General features: G+C 40.9%; 1 protein-coding gene across 3 annotated transcripts in view; it reads left to right on the top strand.

Annotated features, from left to right (window-relative positions):
* The window catches only part of LOC110502317 (inositol polyphosphate-5-phosphatase A), a 192,336-nt gene that overhangs the window by 57,906 nt on the left and 112,200 nt on the right, over nucleotides 1–22,230 (top strand). For all 3 annotated transcript variants that reach the window (XM_036960462.1, XM_021580257.2, XM_021580259.2), the window contains exon 2: nucleotides 17,083–17,124. In XM_036960462.1, the coding sequence (XP_036816357.1) occupies nucleotides 17,083–17,124 (42 nt within the window). The remainder of the gene's footprint in view (nucleotides 1–17,082; nucleotides 17,125–22,230) is intronic.

Here is a 22,230-nt window from a genome sequence, read left to right as displayed (position 1 = left end):
GTACAGGGGCCAAGGGCTCTTTCTCAATTAACAAAAATCTATTCTCTTCTACAATGTGCTGATATTTAAAGAACTGACCAGATGAAAGCCAGCCTAATGATGAGTTTACACCATCACTTGTCTGTCTTTTTTCAATAAGCGCAGATGAAGGGGTTGAGACGACGAGACCATTTGAGCTAGACCCATGCTCTACCCTCTTCCATACTGTCTACCTCCAGACCCCTAGTCCCCCACCCTGTCAGTTGGGTGGGGAGACCCAGAGGAGGCGGGCTCATTGAGGTTAATTCCGAATGGTCTCCGAGTGGGTCTGTTCTAATTAATTCTATAATGAGCTGCTCTATAACGATAGCAAATGATTATGCAACATTGTGAAGGAAACCCCTAGTCACTCGGCCTTTACGGTTACATTAGAACCGCTAAAGCACTGATTTGGACTGCTCCTAACATTTTCATTATCTGACATTTTTAAAGTTATGCCCCCATCCGTCAGAACTGTAAGTCTAACCAATTTTAGGAGGGCATGGCATTTTTTGGAATGGTTTTCCCCTCCTCCCGACAGTAGGGCCTGATCCTCTCCTTCTCCTGACAGCTGGAGGTACCCTGCCCAGTTTATAATCATCCCGCTAATTGCCTCAACTGAACATAAACTATTCTAAAACTAATTTCACAAATATAACGGATGACGTAAAGTATGATGAGGGGGAATGGGTGAGTTGATGAACGAGGGAAAGCGAACAATGCATAATTATGTAATCACCAATTGTGAATGATGAACAGGGCGGGCCATTCTGTTGTTTTGATGTATTCCTATTCCAGTCCACCGAATCCAAGCAGTCTTATAAGTCTACTCTCACAGTGAGAGCGTCTGTCTAATTTACAATGGCAAGAAGACGAATGGATGCACATGCTGCGTTAGCGTTGCTACAAAATCTGAATGAAAATGTTTCAGATGGTGGGAAGAAATTAATCATGACGTTTCTGATTATTCTTCTGTTTCTGAGCCTCTGTCTGAACCTACACCTCTGTGATCTAGGCAACAAAAAAAAGCCAGAACGATGCGTACTAAGCAGGTGCCCACGCCACCAAATTCAACGAAGAGACCGGAGAGAGGAAGGGACCGCCCCATTTGGATAGAACAAGCCGGTACCTATACTACGTACCTATTATCGCTTAAAATTATGTTTAGGTTTCATAATTTGACGCAAGTCTTGCTGACCATCCGTCTTGGTGGTAGGGGTATTTTATTTTGTCGTTATTAAAAAGCAGTTACCGTGTTCCAACAAATATGCTTTCTGTTTAATAGTTGTAACAAAGGCACTCCACGAAGAAAGCTGATTGAACACTGACATTTTTTGTTTTGTTTTTACATACAGTTGAACTCTGAAGTTTACATACACCTTAGCTAAATACATTTAAACTCAGTTTTCACAATTCCTGACATTTAATCCTAGTAAAAATGCCCTGTCTTTGGTCAGTTAGGATCACCACTTTATTTTAAGAATGTGTAATGTCAGAATAATAGTGGAGTGATGTATTTAATCACATTCCCAGTGGGTCAGACGTTTACATACACTCAATTAATATTTGTTAGCATTGCCTTAAACAATTTTAAACTTCGGTCAAACGTTTCAGGTAGCCTTCCACAAGCTTCCCACAATAAGTTGGGTGGATTTTTGCCCATTCCACCTGACAGAGCTGGTGTAACTGAGTCAGGTTTGTTGGCCTCCTTGCTCGCAGACACTTTTTCAGTTCTGCCCACAAATGTTGTATAGGATTGAGGTCAGGGCTTTGTGATGGCCACTCCAATACCTTGACTTTGTTGTCCTTAAGCCATTTTGCCACAACTTTGAAAGTATGCTTGGGGTCATTGTCTAATTGGAAGACCCATTTGCGACCAAGCTTTAACTTCCTGACGTCTTGAGATGTTGCTTCAATATATCCACCTAAATGTCCCCCTCATGGTGCCATCTATTTTGTGAAGTGCACCAGTCCCTCTTGCAGCAAAGCACCCCCACAACATGATGCTGCCACCCCTGTGCTTCATGTTTGGGATGGTGTTCTTCTACCTGCAAGCCTCCCCCTTTTTCCTCCAAACATAACGATGGTCATTATGGCCAAACAGTTATATTTTTGTTTCATCAGACCAGAGGACATTTCTCCAAAAAGTACGATCATTGTCCCCATGTGCAGTTGTAAACCGTAGTCATTTTTTATGGCGGTTTTGGAGCAGTGGCTTCTTCCTTGCTGAGCGGCCTTTCAGGTTATGTCGACAGGACTCATTTTACTGTGGATTTAGATACTTTTGTACCTGTCTCCTCCAGCGTCTTCACAAGTTCCTTTTGCTGCTGTTCTCGGATTGATTTGAACTTTTCGCACCAAAGTACGTTCATCTCTAGGAGACAGAACGCGTCTCCTTCCTGAGCGGTATGACGGCTGCGTGGTCCCATGATGTTTATACTTACTTACTTACTTACTGTTGTTTGTACAGACGAACGTGGTACCTTCAGGTGTTTGGAAATTGCTCCCAAGGATGAACCAGACTTGTGGAGGTCTACAATTTTTTTTCTGAGGTCTTGACTGATTTCTTTTGATTTTCCCATAATGTCAAGCAAAGAGGCACTGAGTTTGAAGGTAGGCCTTGAAATACATCCACAGGTACACCTCCAATTGACTCAAATTATGTCAATTAGCCTATCTGAAGCTTCTAAAGCCATGACATCATTTTCTGGAATTTTCCAAGCTGTTTCAAGGCACAGTCAACTTAGTGTATGTAAACTTCTGACCCACTGGAATTGTGATACAGTGAATTATAAGTGAAATAATCTGTCTGTAAATAATTGTTGGAAAAAATTTGTGTCATGCACAAAGTAGATGTCCTAACCGACTTGCCAAAACTATAGTTTGTTAGCAAGATATTTGTGGAGTGGTTGAAAAAGGAGTTTTAATGACTCCAACCTAAGTGTATGTAAACCTCCGACTTCAACTGTATGTGACCCGTTTCAAGAAGCTAGGCGTATGTCGCATGTCACTATTTCACAGGAGAGGTATTTGAACGTTATCTAATTTAAAAAAAATTCAAAATGCTTTTTTTTTCTCGCAGAAATGACTTCTCGTACATGTGACCTTTCATGTGCCTTAATAATGAACTTGTATGCCATCTGTAAATATGAAATCAATTGTTAAATTATGAGCCTAGTTGGTTTAGCCATGGAAGAAGGCAGGAACCTTCCCACAAGCTATGATTGGCTGAGATAATGGATGTGCTGGACATGCCGAGAGATGAGTTCGGATTGGTCTGCCTTGTAGTATGCTTCTGTCTATAACGTGAGCTGCTCAATATGTGTTGATGATCCTTACTCCCGTGGCTTTTTGGAAAGATATAACGTTAACCATGGAGAACTGCAAAAGTGTTGCTGCTGCTCTCAATAACATTGCTGCCCAGAATTTAGCAGGCGCTATCGACAAAGATCCGTTGGAAGAAGTTAACTTTCTGCACATGGTCAGTGTGAACCGGAGTGACTTCACATAATGGCTATACAAGCTGTAGCTTGCTACGAACCAAACGTAAAAGACACGCTGCCGTGAAGCGGTCATCCATGTATACGGGTGAGAGTCTAGCTAAATGTTCAGATATTATACGTTACTAATTTCGTTTTCATTACAAGTTAAAGTGTACTGTTAGCTCGCTAGCTACCATTATGATCTGTGTAGTAATATTATTTGTATCTCAGAAAGCCGTTTGGATTGCTAGTTATAGCCTAATGTTTGCTAGCTAGCTAACATTGACCCTAGTTGGTTAGCTTTAGCTTCCTGCAGATTCATAGCCACCATGCATGAAATGCTGTACTAACTATGACAATCTGTTTGTACTGTAGTTATGGGTTAGTATTATAATAAATTTTTTAGCTACCAGTCTAAACAAAAGACTCCACTTCGCTCAATGTTAGTCAGGTGTGATATAGGGCTCCAGATATATATATTTTTTTCAATAGACATAAATTTCCCTTCATCTTTATTTGTGCTAAAATTCTATTTAGGCCTGTATCAATTCGTGCTAATTCACCACCTGAGGAAGTGGAAACTCAAAACACATTAGCTAAATCTCAAACTTTAAATATAACCTACTGCTAGTAGGCATTTATTAATCTAATAGTACATGTAATGTTGCTATGAGGCCTAGTGCACTTGCAATGGCCGATGCGCAATTTCGCACACTGACCAACCCCCTTGATGCGATCTTATGTAGCAAAATTTTTAATGTTTTTTTCCCATTGGATAAAGAGACACAGACTTACAAAATTGTATGTCATACACTGCATTTGAGGAACAATGGGAAAATAATTCTGCTTTGAAAGTTGATAAACTTGTAACCTCACTTTTGAGAAAATGGCCTTTGAATGTTTTGGTACCGACTGGAGAGCTCTTTGTCAAAACCCATTCAGCATCGTTCCCACCCTCTTAAACTTTAGCCCCAACAATCTCTTTAAGGGTTCATCTGAGCGTTCTGTCCCAACAGCAGTCAAGCACCCAAGCTAACTGGCTAAGGTTGGCTAGCTTGTTAGCTACTTCCTGAGACACAAATGAGAGAACTGCTCACTGACCATTTTACTCACCCTAGCAGAGTTGGTTCGGCTGTTTTTATGTTATCCAGAGCGTTGGTACACTAACTGTGCTGCTGGCAACAATTAACATTGTTTGCCAACATTTCCTGAGCCAGGCTATATACAACGGCTGTTGAGTGTTCGTAACTCGTCAGATCTTCTTTGCTGTGGCACACACAGATGAGAGTGCTCTGAAATTGGAGTAGACAGCCAGAGCAAATTTACCAGCCACGTCTATCAACAGTTGTCGAAGTGACATTCTATTGAAACGGATACTTGCATAGTGGAGTCTTTTTTTAAAGACATATGGCTAGCTTTCTGTCAAAATTCTAAATGTGTAATATCTTAAAATGTAGCTAGCTAGACTATGGATGGATGCTTCTCGCTGTCACGGGTGCCATGGTTGCCCTTAGTTTGAAGATGTAATCCGGAGACGGGTGTTTTCTCAATCTCCTTAGCTATCATACTCTATTTCCGCTGATTTCAAAACTCGGTCCTCCAGAAAGTGGATTTCAAAACTCAGTCCTCCAGAAAGTGGAGAGCAACATCTATGCAGTTCTGCTACGCAATATTTTTATTTATTTAAAGCCTCATTAGACAGGATTACCTACACATATTATATTATAGACCGATGTGTGCTACATGGCAGACCAATCCAAGTTCATCTCTCAACATTTCCAGCCCACTCATTATCTCAGCCAATCTTGACAAAGAGGGAAGATTGCTGACTTTTTCCAACTAGGCTCGTAATTTAACAATTGTATTTGTATTTACAGATGGCATACAACTGTGTTATTAAGGCATATGAAAGTTCACGTGCCAGAAGGCATTTCTGCCAATAAAATGCATTTTGAGAAGAAAAAAAAAGTTTATGTTCAAATGGCTTTCCTGTGCAGTAGTGACCCACGACATAAGCCTAGTTTCCTGAAACAAGTCACATCAGATATCTTGATTGTAAAGCAGTGTGCTTTGAGCTCAATAATTATTGTTTAAAAATAGAAATTATACCAACAAAGTTAAGACCATCCTCTCTTTAGTATGGACAACTTGTCTTCCAAAATTGTGCATCCAAGCAGCTGTGGCCTATTGCTTGGATTCCTGTACTGTACTCCTATCCCATTGCTGTGGTTGTATTCTACAGTGGTTGATGCAAAGGGGTGAATGTGCTGGCTACGGGTCTCGGGATAGGGGAGGGCAAGGAATGGGGATTGGGCAGTCGTGAAAGGATTTGAGACTCAAAGATTATGGCCTTGTCGAGCCTGTACTCTTTTATAGCGGAAAGTGCAAAAATAACTCCAGTCATGGTTTTATTGCATGTCTCTCACCTCTTCCTGACACATGGACGTAAACAACTCCTCCGACCCTCACGTTCTCACCCGGTGACGTGAAGAAAAGAGGAAAGAACACAGAGAGCAAGAGTGATGCGAATAAGAGAGTTAGACGATTATCAAGAAAGAAGGCGCAAAGTACGGGGGAAGAAGTAGAGGGATCGTCAACATGCCCAGATTTGACAAAAGTGATAACAGAGGCGAGAAATGGAGTGAGGGAGAGGAAAATAGGAAAATAAACCTGGGAGAAAGGATGATTGAGTGACCTATGAGGCTCATGTGGTGACCATGTGTTCCCAGCTGATCAGCGGGTCGGTCTTTGATGGGCAGAACCATGCCGTAATTTCTCATCTCCACAAATCTCAAATTACATGCTTTATGTCCGAGCCAGGCACGCCATGCCATGGAAACAGAGAGAAGGGCCTCAGAGGGAAGCAGCATGAGGAGGCTCTGTTATACCTGGAACAGGGGGTCATGACCTCTGGTTTACTTGTTGGGCTCAAAATGTCATGGTCAAGTTTATTATTTATTATATACAGTTTAAGTTACATGCGGTGACGAGCTCGTATAGATGACCTCTTTTGACTTGTTTAATAATGAAGCTTTAGATAGCTACTCCGTGGAAAAGATCAGCGAAAACCCAAGAAAGTTATCTTTGTCTCAATTTTTTTTTTAAAGTATGCTTTCGCTTACTGTAGCCTCTGATGTTCTTTGTGAACTGAACCCTATAAGTTCCTACAAACTTGCTTATATTCTGCTGAATTATGTACTCGTCTTTTGCGTCACCATTGTGCTGCTGAGCTCAGTTCAAGGTTGCCTGTCAGTGCTCTTGACCACTGCCTCTCTCTCTCTGTGAGGATACTTTCACGCTTGACAACACTGAGCATCTAGTACTTTTATAGTCGCTTTAAGAATTTACCACTTTGACGACAACCGAAGTAGATTTTCACTAAAACCAGAGTGGAATATTTAATTCCCCGTGCTGTCTTGGAGGCAGGCCAGCGGCCGAGAGAACGGAAGAGATGGGCAAAGAAAGAAAGGGAGAAGGTAGGAGAAAGAGAGGGGGTGTAAAAAAAGATAAATAAAAATAGATCTTCCTTTCCCTCTGTCTGCCAGTGTAGCCCGTCTCTAATTAATTGCCAATTAACTTTTGATAAGCTGTGGGAGGGTACCGAGGTGCAGGGCTCACATTTAGATCACCTAGGAGAAGCCCAAAATGTTCCTACTTTAGCCCTGTTCTCTTTCTTTCACATTGCAGAGGGCCTGGGGGAGGGAGGGAGGGGGGTGGGCTGGCTCTCCTTAGGGCAAACATGCCAAGGTCATTCATTGTCTGTTCCTCAGGACCATCACAGCCATCAGAGATGGTTCATCATCCTAGTTGCCTCAAGCTAGGAAAGAGTTCCTGCCCGGCCACCTGAAATTAGTTGGGCTTTGTTTTCTCTTTCCTCTAGATCTCTAGAATGGGTACTTTCAAGTCCTGATTTACTCTAGGGTTTGTTTGGAGGACTGTCAACAGTTGAGGTTTTATTGTCTCATTAGTGTGTTACGCCAGAGCTGGCTCATTGTGAACACACTGCAGATGTACCAAGTGGGACGGCTCATGCAAGGTTTTTTTAAGCTGTAGAGTTTTAATAGACAGACTCGCATTGATTAGCCCAGTATAACTACTGCGGTGGACTATTTGTGTGTACATGGTTGTTATACACAGATGGAACCCTTTCAAATGGCAGAGCGGTCCACTATCACAGATCCTAGAGGGAACTAAACAATAGAAAGACCTATAAATAGAGAATAAGCCCTAGTTAGTAATGGACTGGATGACCATGGTGTACACACAATGGATGGTGGTATTAGGGGAGATGAAGTGAAAAGAGGGGTGACTTTGTTAAAACCAGTCAAACATGTAACTACACACACACACACACACACACACACACACACACACACACACGTGCGAACACACACACACACACGTGCGAACACACTATACTGTACACGGGTGACAATTGGTCCACCTGACCTGTCCCCACACAGGGGTCACTGCGTTTAATCCAAACACCATAAACAGACAGTCAGGTGGCTTTAGACACTTGTTCACTGTGAGACCCCCACTACTTCTGTGTTTCTATGTTTTTTTCTCTCTTTTCTTTCTCTCTCCTTTCTCTCATTCTCTTCCTGTGTGACTAATGACAGGGTCCAGTGCTCATGTCCTTATATAGCCCTATGTTGTGATCTGGCTGGGTCCGGGACCACATCTCTCACCCTGGCACCTGTGGGACACAGATGGCGCTCTGGCTCTCTCCAAACACACACACACACCAAACATACGGCCCTATAGTGGCCATGATGCTGATGCTAGCTTGCCAGGCCACTTTCTCTCCCTCAGTGGCCAGTGTACTCTGTCTGGCTCTGGAGAGGCTCTGGTACTCCCTGAAACATCAACAGACCGACGGACCCCCTAGTGACGGTCCGCTAGAGCACGTGTGGGGAAATGCTAGCCTCAGATCAAATTTGACAGTAGGTTCAAGGATAAGCATAGTGTGTTTTTAACAGGATAACAAAGGCCTCATGGATGGTTACAGTGGGCCGATGTTGCATAACATGACGTTTTTGATTTAAGATGGTTGCCATGGTGACATTTTTGTTGTCTTTAAGATTTAAGAATGTAAAGGTATGCTTTCTCCCCTGTTAATGTTTTCCAGGGGTATTGCACCGCAGCCTACTACTTACTGTACAGTACTCTGAAGTCACCAGTTGCAGGGCTTGACTTTTCTCCAGCATTCTTAATATAGTCTCTCTGCTGCAGAATGAACTCACAACACACCAGTTCATCAGAGCCCAGTTATCGACATGGGGAGATCTTTCCTTAAATGGTAGACTGCCCTGGGCTTTATTTCCACCACAGCACAAATGAAATGAAGTCCAGGTTCCCTGGGAATGGCCTTTTAGAGTGGAGAGGCAGAGTGAATGGGAATCTGTTTGAAAGATGGACAGTAGAGCCAGAGCAGCAGACTGCATGGATATTGCCTTCCCATGGAGAAAGGTAGTTGATTTGATGTTAGGCGGCTCTGTTAAAACAGATTATAGGTCTAATAGATTTATACTGTGTATGGGCGATTTCCGGCATTATGGACATCATATATGCACGTACAATTCCAACTTTAATGTCTCTCAAAATGGACAAAAAAAATATAAATTAAACTGTGTGTGTGTGTGTGTGGGGGGGGTTATACCCGAAAGAGCAGACTTCAAAATAGTGACATGTTTGAAACATAAAAGCAAATAAGAAGCATTATGGATGTTACATGAACATATCAAAACTCTTGAGTTTGTAGTTTAAGTCTTAGGTCAACACATGGATAGCCATTTCAAAGGAAATGTGTATTTACAGATGGCATACAAGTTTGTTATCAAGGCACATGAATGTTCACATGTTTCAGAAGGAATTTCTGCCCCAAACCTTATTTTGATCAAATGAAAATAATGACATTCAAATGCCTTTCCTGTAAAGTAGTGACGTGCGACATACGCCTAGCTTCCTGAAACAAGTCACAAATTTCTTGGTACTTGGTAAAGTTCAAGATGCTGGTAACCGTAACAATGGTCCCAGGACCAGAGGAAGCAAAATACCACAATAACATCAAAGATTTGTCACCATATTATACATTAGGGATGAGGTATTTTCTGCATATGCATTGCTCTTTTAAAGGCCTAACCCACCGCTGGTGTGCATGTCCAAATACCTCTCTTTTCGTGTCATATGACCATAAAGTATTACTTGTTAAGCAAAATCTCATGTGTATGTAATGTATGTATGTATGTATGTGTGTCTGTGTCTGTGTCTGTGTCTGTGTGTGTGTGCGTGTGTTTTTTTTTAAAGCACACAATATAGCTCAGTATTAGAATTATTTATTTTATACTGTCGTTTTTGCTCATCTTTTCAAGGGTGTCAATCATTTCGGACCCCCACTGTGTGTTCTAAGATGATCTTAGCTATAGGAACATAAACATTTTCAAGATATCAACAATTGCTTCAGTTAGTCTGAAAAATAATTCACAGAGCAAGCACACACAATTTGGTCAATGCACAAGCTTCTGAAGCTAAGATATGATACATCAATATCTCTCACATTGACGACCGTTACGGATTTAACTGATATCATGATGCTGAAAACAATACTGACAATGAAAAGAGAAACAATTATAGACCGTATTAAACTTGGATGAAAATTAGCTTTACGTGAGAGAGTTTTAATATGCTCCAGTGGAAGGTCTATGTTTTACAAAAACAAATCTTTAAAAAAGTATGTACAGTATGTTACATTGCCTGTCCTGGTCACCACCTATACTCCAGAGAAATGTAGAACTCACAAACAAAAGCACTTTAATTTTGTCTGTGTTGCTTCATTAACATCTCAACTTCATAACTAACATGACAGTTGTGAATGGAAAAACAAGCTCTGTGAGCCATTTCTAAAAGCCATGAAATTTGATTGACTGAAAAGTATTTTTTTAGACTTGGCGTCCTGCTCTGTAATGGTTAAAAGTCATACAATTTCCTATTTAAACTTTTCAAATAAAGTCTACACTCCAACATATGTGACTCGTTTCAGGAAACTATGCGAATGTCGCGTGTCACTACAATTTGCGTTTTTTGCCAGATATGCCTTCTAGAACGTGAACTTCCATGTGCCTTAATAACAAACTTGTATTCCATCTGTAAATATGAATACAAAATGTACATTTCGAGCCTAGTTGGTTTAGCCATAGAAAAAAAGAGCAACCTTCCTGCTAGCCATGATTGGCTGAGATAATGAGTGGGCTGGACATGCCGAGAGATTACTGGATTGGTCTGCCATGTAGCACTCTTCTGTCTAATTGAGCTGGTCAGTATGTGTAGGTAATCCTTTCTAACACAACTTTTTTTTGAAAAATATCACGTATTAGAAATGCAGAAGTGTTGCTCTCCACATTCTGGAGGTCCGAGTTTTGAAATAAGTGGAATTATAGTATGATAGCTAAGGGGATGGAGAATATGATTGCAAATATGCAAACGGAGTCGAAAGAGAACACACAGAAGGCTGTTGTATAAAACACCCGGATTACATCTTCAAACTAAGGGCAACCATGGCATCCGTATCAGAGGGGGAGAAGTGTCCATCCAAGTGAGATAGTCTAGCTAACTAATATTTTCAGATATTACACATTTCTGATTTTGTCATAATGTTGTTTTTATTTTGAGTTAATGCGTACTGTTAGGCAGTTAGCTAATGTTACGTGCATGATATGTGTAGTAATATTATTCGTATTTCAGAGCCATTTGCTATTGCTAGTTATAGTCTAATGCTAGCTAGCTAACATTGAACCTGGTTGATTAACTACCTGCAGATTCATGCAGGGTAGTAACGTAATGAGTTGGGATTATGGTTCATTGTTTAGCTAGCTAGCTACATGACTTAACAAAACTCCACTATGCAAGTAACCATTTCGATAGAATGTTCATGATGTCACTGTGACAACTGTTGAATTCGTTCTCAGAATAACTGACACATTTATGAACGCTCAACACCTGTTGAATATGGCCGGTGTCAGTAAACGTTGGCAAAAAGCATAATTACATTTTTGCCTGCATCATAGTTGCAGTCACCAACACCCTGGATAACATAGAAAAAGCCTAACCATCTCTGCTAGGGAAAGTAAAATGGTCAGTGAGCTGTTCTCTCATTTGTCTCTGAAAGTAGCTAACCAGCGTTAGCCAACAGTGCTGCTGTTAGGACAGAACGCTTGGATCAACCCTACTCCTCTGCCAGAGCGTCCAGTGAACACTTCAAGAGTGAAACACTCAATTTACAAACAGACAATCTGACAGCGCACTGAGTTTTCGAATGCCCAGAGCACACTTTTAAATTTACAAAAACACCCATAGTATATACCAGCCTTTAGACTTGAAGTCTTTGGTTGTTTAGTACATGGCCTCACGTGCAAATCCTTAAAGAGATGAGTGGGGCTAAAGCATAAGAGGGTGTGAATGATGCTGAATGATACTTTCCCATTGTTCCTCAACTGTAGTGTATGAATATACACTTTTCTAGCTCGGAGTCTCTACTTTTATCCAATGTAAAATACACCATTTCAAATGTTGCTACATAAAACCAAATCGAGTTGGTCGGTACATATAGACCTTCAGGATGATTATGAACATGGTTTTATTTGGAAATGACTCACTTTATTTGGACATGCTCAGGTTGACTTTTCCATGGAATCGGCCGCATGCCACTAGGCTATTTTCCTGTGTATTACCATGATTAGACTGAATGCTAAGCGTCCCCTCATTTGTTAGACGTGTGTGTGTCAAGAAAAATAAAATATGTTTTATTATCACAAACACCATATAGGTGCAGTGAAATGTGTTGTTTTACAGGGTCAGCCATAATAGTATGGCGCCCCTGGAGCAAATTAGGGTTAAGTGCCTTGCTCAAAGGCACATTGACATATTTTTCCGCCTTGTCTGCTGGGGTATTAAAAACCAGCGACCTTTTGGTTACTGGTTCAATGCTCTAAGCGCTAGGCTACCTGCCTCCCGCCCGTCTGTGTGAGAGAAGTATATGAGAGTGTATTTGCAACAGTGAGAAAAAGGGAGGAGAACAGAACGTTTCTCAACAATGTGTCATTTAACCCTATTCTCAACCAGCTGGTAGAGCATGTTTTCAAATGGATTTTGAAAAACATTTTCACTTGACCTTGATTGGTCAACTCCTCCAGCCCTCCTGCATCAATTAGCATAATTTGTACCCGATCGGTTGCTGCAGTTATGTGTCATGGCACTTTAACTTTGCCCACTCAGAGGGCAGTAAGAAATCTCAATCATCACCAATGGGATAAAAAGGCAGGAATTCAGTTGGTGAGGGATTAATATTGCACCATTCCTGTTAGTAGTGACCTTGAAGAGTAGGAATATTACAATAAATAGTTAATGTAAAAATGTGCTTAACCATATGTGACTGACGATTTGGTCTTATGTAGCAACATTTGAAATGGTGTGTTTTTACATTGGATAAAAGTAGAGACTCGGCTAGAAAATTGTATATCATACACTGCAGTTGAGGAACAATGGGAAAGTAATTCTACTTTGGAAGTTGATAAACTTGTAACCCCACTTTTGAGAAAATGGCTCTTGAATGTTTTGGTACACCTACTGGAGAGCTCTTCTTTGTCTACACCCATTCCGCATGGTTCACACCCTCTTAAGCGTTATCCCCACCCATCTCTTTAAGGATTCACATGTGAGGCCATGTGCTAAACAGAGTGTGTATGGTAGTGTACTAAACAACCAAAGATTTCATAACTAAAGACTGTTTAATACTACGTCTATCTACATGTCTGTAGACAGTTGTCGCAGGGACATCGTGAACATTCTACTGTCTACGTCAAACTTGTCGTTGTCGTTATGAAAAAGCATGAACACAAAAACAAAATAGCATACCTGGTGTATTGTAACACCAATAAACCCATCAGTTTAAAAATGAATTTACTATGTCAATCTAACAAACCAGTCAACTAAAGGCAACTTTCTAAACAAGGTTTAGGTTCGTTTATAGTTTTAAGTTGGCTGATTAGCCAGTTCAAATAATGACCATACCATATAGCTGACATCGTCTTAACTCTAGCTCATTTTGATTCATTATTACATTAAAATGAACTCACAAGATCATTACTTACAAGTTAATGGCGAGCTAATTACAGAAAATATCTTACCGTTCTGAGTGTGACGAAATAAAAGCAGAGCATTCTACCGGAGAATCTTAGAACTTGGACACTATCGTTGGCCTAACATTATATCCTTATTTGACTTTGGTGCAGGTCATGTTGTTATTCACATTACCCTCTCTGGTAAACACACACTGTATCGACATTTATTTTTCACGTGCACAGGATACAGAAGGTGTAAACGGTACAGTGAAATGGTTACTTGCATTAGTGGAGACTTTTGTTTAGACAGCTAGCTAGCTAAAGATTAAACCATATACCTATCTCATGACGTTACTACCCTGCAGGTAGCTAACGCTATCCAACTAGGTTCAATGTTAGTTAGCTAGCTAACATTAGACTATAACTAGCAATGCAAATGGCTCTGAGATATGAATAATATTACTACACAGTTTATACATGTAACTTTAGCTAGCTAGCTATCAGTATGCTTTAACTTACAACAAAACAACTTTCTGACAATTAGCAAAATGTTACTTTTATTATAAGTTTCTATCTAGACTCTCTTACCTGTTTACATGGATGAACTCATCTCCCTCTCTGTCACGGAGGCCATGGTTGCCCTTAGTTTGAAGATGTAATCCGGAGACGTGTTTTATACAACAGCCTTCTGTCTGTTCTCTTTTTGTCTCCCTCCACACATTTGCAATCAAATGCCAGAATTGTCTTTACTATCATACTCTGCTTCCACCGGACGTTCCACTGATTTCAAAACTCGGTCTTCCAGAAAGTGGAGAATAGAAGTGGGATGCCCCGGTGCACAACTGAGCAAGAGGACAAGTACATTAGAATGTCTAGTTTGAGAAACAGACACCTCACAAGTCCTCATCTAGCAGCTTCATTCAATACTAACCACAAAACACCAGTCTCAATGTCAACAGTGAAGAGGCGACTCCAGGATGCTGGCCTTCTAGGCAGAGTTGCAAAGCCAAAGCCATGTCTCAGACTAGCTAATATAAAGAAAAGTTTAAGATGGGCAAAAGAACACTGGACAGAGGATGATTGAAAAAAGTGTTATGGACAGACAAATCTAAGTTTGAGGTGTTCGGATCACAAAGAAGAACTGAAAAGATGCTGGAGGAGTGCTTGATACCATTTGTCAAGCATGGTGGAAGCAATGTGATGGTGTGGGGGTGCTTTGGTGGTGGTAAAGTGGGAGATTTGTACAGGGTAAAAGGGACCTTGAAGAAGGAAGGCTGTCACTCCATTTTGCAACGCCATGCCATACCCTGGCTTAATTAGAGCCAATTTCCTCCTACAACAGGACAATGACCCAAAGCACAGCTCCAAACTATGCAATAACTATTTAGGGAAGAAGCAGTCAGCTGGTATTCGATCTATAATGGAGTGGCAAGCACAGTCACCGGATCTCAACCCTATTGAGCTGTTGTGGGAGCAGCTTGACTGTATGGTACGTAAGAAGTGCCCATCAAGCCAATCCAACTCGTGGGAGGTGCTTCAGGAAGCATAGGGTGAAATCTCTTCAGATTACCTCAACAAAATTGAAACTAGAATGCCAAAGGTCTGCAAGGCTGTAATTGCTGCAAATGGCGAATTCTTTGACGAAAGCAAAGTTTTAAGGACACTATTATTATTTCAATTCAAAATCATTATTTATAACCTCAACGTCTTGACTATATTTCCTATTCATTTTGCAACTCATTTCATGTATGTTTTCATGGAATCAAGGACATTTCTAAGTGACCCCAAACTTTTGAATGTTAGTGTATGTCAGTAAAAAGTATGGGTTAAATCTGGTGAAAAATATAATTTGAATTGTTGACAACACACTATATTAATAACAAATTGGTTAAACCACATTTCATGACCCATGTGGTCAATTAATCAATATTCAGATGAAAAGAGGCCTATAAAATAATGCCTATAATAGTAAAAAAAAAAAAAAAAAAAACATCACTGTCATGTATTGTCTGAAAATGTAGAAACATGGTGGAAAACCTCAATCATTTGAAAGTTAACTTTTTATGGCTGCATGGGCAGTATTGAGTAGCTTGGATGAAAAGGTGCCCATTGTAAACGGCCAGCTCCTCAGTCTCAGTTGCTAATATATGCATATTATTATTAGTATTTGATAGAAAACACTCTAAAGTTTCCAAAACTGTCAAAATATTGTCTGTGAGTATAACAGAACTGATATTGCAGGCGAAACCCTGAGGAAAATCAAAACAGGAAGTGGCTTCTATTTTGAAAACTCCATGTTCCATAGCCTCCCTTTGCTGGATTTAAAGGGATATGAACCAGATTCCTTTTCCAATCGCTTCCTCAAGGTGTCAACAGTCTTCAGACATAGTTTCAGGCTTATTTTGAAAAATTTGCCAGAACGATAACATCGCGTCAAGTGGTCACATGAGTTTTGCTCGCGCAACAGCGTTCGGATAGGTATTGCTTTTCCCTCCTACTGTGAAGGACATTTGCGGTTGATATATTATCGATTATATATTTTAAAAACAACCTGAGGATTGATTATAAAAAACATTTGACATGTTTCTGTGGACATTATGGAAACTATTTGGAATTTTCGTCTGCGTTGTCGTGACCACTCTTTCCTGTGGATTTCTGAACATAACGCACCAAACAAACTGAGGTATTTTGGATATAAAAATTATCTTTATGGAACAAAAGGAACATTTGTTGTGTAACTGGGAGTCTCGTGAGTGAAAACATCCAAAGATCATCAAAGGTAAACGATTAATTTGATTGATTTTCTGATTTGTGACCAAGCTACCTGATGCTAAGTGTACTTAATGTTTTGTTGTGCGATCGATAAACTTACTCAAACGCTTGGATTGCTTTCGCTGTAAAGCATCATTTCAAAATCTGACACAACAGGTGGATTAACAAAAGGCTTCTGATTTCATGAATATAAATATTTGTAATAATATTTATTGAATGTAGTGCTATGCTATTCAGCGGTTGTTGATGACACTTATCCCGTTAGTGGGATTGCAGCCATAACAAGTTAAGAAGGACATTACACTAACACAATCTGAAAACACATTAATTTCAATGTAATTGAATATTCATGTTTGGACATACCACATTTGCATAATATGTTACAATTTGAAATCAGTTCTCATTTAACAATAGTTACCTACCTGTAAAAGCTGTTGAAGCAGACCCAAAGTCATTTTTGTAATATTGTTGAGATCTATTCTATTATGGCATTGCTGGTATGACCCTCTTTTGATCAAGAGGAATAATTTTTTTTATACTGGAAGTTCTTATTTGAGTCGCTAGTAATAGGAATTTAAGGTTGAAATCATGTTTTTCAAGAATAGACAAAGTAATTTTTTTCTACAGTCATATAAAAATATAAAATACATGTCAAAATGACCTGACTGACAGAGTTTATCTTGTGTTTTCAGCCTGATAACCTACAGAAGACATGGCTGCGGGAATTCTACCAGGTACGTTGAACCTATCCTCTTCATATTGACACAGTGCTGAATACAGACATGTACAACTCTTCTCTAGGCCCATCTGCTCTTTGCATTTCTAGCGCTCTATCGTAGTCATGTGGCTGTGTTTGACTCAGTGAGTGATAGTTGCTTTGAGGAGAAAAGAGCACAGGCTGTGTCATATCTTACCTTTGATCTACATAGGAACATCTGAAAAACCACAACTTTTTCCACTCTAGCAGGGGAAGTCAATTCAGATAGATAGACAGATAGACAGGCAGACAGCTGTTGCACCAGCCCGGTCTCATAGACTATACGTAACATAGTATAAGTCAATTCGGGGCACGCAAATTAGTATGATATGTTATGGTTGGTATGGTTACATAAGACCGATGGTTACTTAAGGCAAAAAACAAAAGTAGGGTGGTCAGTCGGGGTGGATGGGAACCCAAAGGTTGCAAGTTGGAATCTCACCATGGGCAACTTTAGCATTTCAGCTAATTAGCAACTTTTCAACAACTTACAACTTTTTAGCTACTTTGCAACTACTTAGCATGTTAGGTAATCCTTCCCCTAACCCGAACCTTAACACTTTTAGCTACCGTAACCCTAACCCCTAGCCTAGTTAACATTACCCAACTAGCTAATGTTAGCCACCTAGCTAGTTATCATACAAAACTTAACATATACTAAATGGAATGTCTTGGATTTACATTTTTCTCGAATATTTTCTTTACATATTTTCCTCACCAGCACCATTCCAGCAACTGTAGCAGATGCGTAACCAAGCGAATGCAGTACAGCTCAGCTTGATCTGGCTTAATTTGGCTCAGTAGTGTGAAGAGGGTACTCCTGTTCTGTATTCCATTAGGAAGATGGACCATTGCCTTATATGCCAATAAGAGTAGCATGAGCTTAGTTGTCAAGTGTGTATTAGAATGATGCATGTTTGTGCCTACTGGTTATGTGCCAAGCCAAGGTTGTGGAAGCACAGAGAGCAGCTACAGGTCAGCTGTTTAATGGTAAGAGGATTAGACCTAGGCTTAATTCAGGTTAACTGCACACACACACTCACAAACTACACTGCATTACACCAAATACCTTGCCATGTAACTTACAGTAGTACGCCACAGGTTAATGTCTTGGAACAGTGCACTTCAAGGTGTGCGATTTCTCCCTTAGTACTGTGTTTAAACTTAGACACAGCTTGGCTGTAGTATCACTATGACCGACACAGCGGAGAAGTCATGGTGGCGATGAGTGAGTAGAGATGGTGTACTCTACAGTGGTGTGCGGTGAGGGGTGACTGACTAGAAAGGGAGGGCTTCAGTCGGCCCATGTCTCTCCTAGCTTGTGGAACGGAATCACTGCGGTAGCAAGTGGCAGTGAGCGAGTAGAGATGGTATCCATGCGCAGTGGTGTGCAGTGCGCGTATCCAATGAGTGATTCAGTGGGCTCGTGTCTCTCTTGATCTCCTATCTGGTGGAAGTAAGGGATTAGAGGCTGCATGCTGCCTCTCCTTATCGTCCCTGGTCGCCATCTGGCCATGGTGTGTGTGATAGTTATGTCTCTGGGCTGCTGAGGGCCCTGCTGCTGCCTCGCATCTATGGATACATACGCAGTCACACACAGCCAGAGAGAAACGTTGATAGTGCTACCCGTACGATCACAGACAACCGTAGAAACGCGCTGATAATGATATGCATCCATTCGCACAGAGCCATAGAGACGTGGATACAAGCACAGCCGTAGACACAAGGATAAGCACACAGTCACATTCACAGTGAGAGATGTGGATTTACACAGAGCCAGAAAGACCAGGATATATACATATATATATAGTTACACATGCAGACAAACAGCCCGAGAGAGACACTGATACACGTGGAAGGTTAGACGTCACACACCGTATACATGTTTTATACAGGAAACCTGTGTGTAATGGCTGGCGATGCATTTTTATCAGCCTTTTTGAAGTCCTTTTAGAACAAGCGAGCATAGATGGTCTGCCATCGGATCAGCCTCATTTTAAAATTATTATTATTATTATTTTTTAAATACACTGTTGCCTGCTTTAAACAGGTGTTTGTGCTGACAGAAGTATTTTCTCCCTAATGCTTTCTGTAGTCATCATTCAAGTCACCTGTTCTTTGATTTAAACTGAGTAGGTCAAAAAAAGAGGTTACTGTATGGCTTATTTAAGACTTAGGTAAATTCACTTTTTGTTGGTTCAACACACATATATACAGTGGGGCAAAAAAGTATTTAGTCAGCCACCAATTGTGCAAGTTCTCCCACTTAAAAAGATGAGAGAGGCCTGTAATTTTCATTATAGGTACACTTCAACTATGACAGACAAAATTAGAAGAAAAAAAATACAGAAAATCACATTGTAGGATTTTTAATACATTTATTTGTAAATTATGGTGGAAAATAAGTATTTGGTCAATAACAAAAGTTTATCTCAATACTTTGTTATATACCCTTTGTTGGCAATGACAGAGGTCAAACGTTTTCTGTAAGTCTTCACACACTGTTGCTGGTATTTTGGCCCCTTCCTCCATGCAGATCTCCTCTAGAGCAGTGATGTTTTGGGGCTGTTGCTGGGCAACACGGACTTTCAACTCCCTCCAAAGATTTTCTATGGGGTTGAGATCTGGAGACTGGCTAGGCCACTCCAGGACCTTGAAATGCTTCTTACGAAGCCACTCCTTCGTTGCCCGGGCGGTGTGTTTGGGATCATTGTCATGCTGAAAGACCCAGCCACGTTTCAATGCCCTTGCCAATGGAAGGAGGTTTTCACTCAAAATCTCACGATACATGGCCCCATTCATTCTTTCCTTTACACGGATCAGTCGTCCTGGTCCCATTGCAGAAAAACAGCACAAAGCACGATGTTTCCACCCCCATGCTTCACAGTAGGTATGGTGTTCTTTGGATGCAACTCAGCATTCTTTGGAGGACAAACACGACGAGTTGAGTTTTTACCAAAAAGTTTTATTTTGGTTTCATCTGACCATATGACATTCTCCCAATCTTCTTCTGGATCATCCAAATGCTCTCTAGCAAACTTCAGACGGGCCTGGACATGTACTGGCTTAAGCAGGGGGACACGTCTGGCACTGCAGGATTTGAGTCCCTGGCGGCGTAGTGTGTTGCTGATGATAGGCTTTGTTACTTTGGTCCCAGCTCTCTGCAGGTCATTCACTAGGTCCCCCGTGTGGTTCTGGGATTTTTTTCGCTCACGGTTCTTGTGATCATTTTGACCCCACGGGGTGAGATCTTGCGTGGAGCCCCAGATCGAGGGAGATTATCAGTGGTCTTGTATGTCTTCCATTTCCTAATAATTGCTCCCACAGTTGATTTCTTCGTACCAAGCTGCTTACCTATTGCAGATTCAGTCTTCCCAGGCTGGTGCAGGTCTACAATTTTGTTTCTGGTGTCCTTTGTCAGCTCTTTGGTCTTGGCCATAGTGGAGTTTGGAGTGTGACTGTTTGAGGTTGTGGACAGGTGTCTTTTTTATACTGATAACAATTTCAAACAGGTGCCATTAATACAGGTAACAAGTGGAGGACAGAGGAGCCTCTTAAAGAAGAAGTTACAGGTCTGTGAGAGCCAGAAATCTTGCTTGTTTGTAGGTGACCAAATACTTATTTTCCACCATAATTAGCAAATAAATTCATTAAAAATCCTACAATGTGATTTTCTGGATTTTTTTTCCTAATTTTGTCTGTCATAGTTGAAGTGTATTTATGATGAAAATGTACAGGCCTCTCTCATCTTTTTAAGTGGGAGAACTTGTACAATTGAACACTCTTTGACAGTCAACACATTTTCGTTTTACTTTCAGATGCACAAAAACACAGCCAAAATCAAATGTGAAAATTTGCACATTGTTCTCAATTTGCATATTATTTTCTTAACTATTTTTCGCGGTGCTTTGGTTTTGAAGTGACTCAAATGCACATGAGCTCAAGATGATCACAAACACAGAATTTCCTATTGGTCTCTCCCCTTCATACATTAGATATAGTAGTCGAGAAGTCATGGAGTCAGCTGGGTTCTTCATTTGCGCCTTAGATTGTCAGTTGTTCACCATGCTCTCGCTGTGCGATTATGACGGTGAATTAACCCTGAGGCATGCGTGGACAGGTTGATTGCCTCAGGATTTAAGTGTTTTTCTGTGTGTGTTTTTCTCTGTGTGTGTGTGTGTGGGGGGGGGGGGTGTCTTGTGTGTGTGTCTGTGCGTGAGAGAGCGAGAAAAAGGAAGAATGAATGAGATAGAAAGAGGTGTGCCCCTGCTGTGTGAGCTAGGCAGGCCTGCAGGCTCATGCCAGCTATGTGGTGTGCTGCTGGGTGACGTCATGGAAAGCAGCACCATACTGTGTACTCCTAGGGCAACTGGGACAGAACAGCACCAGTGTATGCTAGAGCTCATAGTGTAGCGTTGCAATGCTCACGACTATGTTAGCCTGCCCCTATTCACACGGCTCTCTAAGTTACTTATATATCAGCTTAGCACACATATTGTAATCTCTCTCATTCACACACACTATCAACAGATGAGAGAAGACCGGTGTCGGTTGTAAGGAAGTTTGTGTGGTAAGGAATAGATGATGCAAGCAATTTTTGAATTGCAGCATCAATATCATCAACAAGTGATCTTTGCCCCGTTGGTATACATTCTTTAAAACAGTTGACTTTGTGGTTGGAAGTGGTACAGTTTAGACAGTGGGTCAAAAAGAGTTCATATTGAGAAATAGTCCAATGTCTCACTATACTTGATAGTGTTGGAATGCAACTCGCACTGCAGCAAACCACATCTGGAATGACTATTTTGTTCAGATTGCTTATGTTTTTATGGAGGGTAGTTTGAAGGTCCTTGTGAAATCGGGCCATCAGATACAGAAAGGTGGCAACGGCAACATCCTGAACAAAGCTGTTTAACTGCTTTTTCGGTTGTTACAATCGAAAGGACATCCTGCAAGTTTGCCCTGCTGTGTGTGTGGGTGTGTGGGTGTGTGTGTGTGTGTGTGTGTGTGTGTGTCCCACTCAAGGAACTAGCTTACTGTTGATACAAGCCCTTGCTTCAGGGTGTTCCTCGAAAGGCAGCTT

The sequence above is a fragment of the Oncorhynchus mykiss genome, chromosome 23 (genome assembly GCF_013265735.2).
Source record: "Oncorhynchus mykiss isolate Arlee chromosome 23, USDA_OmykA_1.1, whole genome shotgun sequence".
NCBI classification, from domain to species: Eukaryota; Metazoa; Chordata; class Actinopteri; order Salmoniformes; family Salmonidae; genus Oncorhynchus; species Oncorhynchus mykiss.
This window is presented reverse-complemented; position numbering and strand designations above follow the sequence as displayed.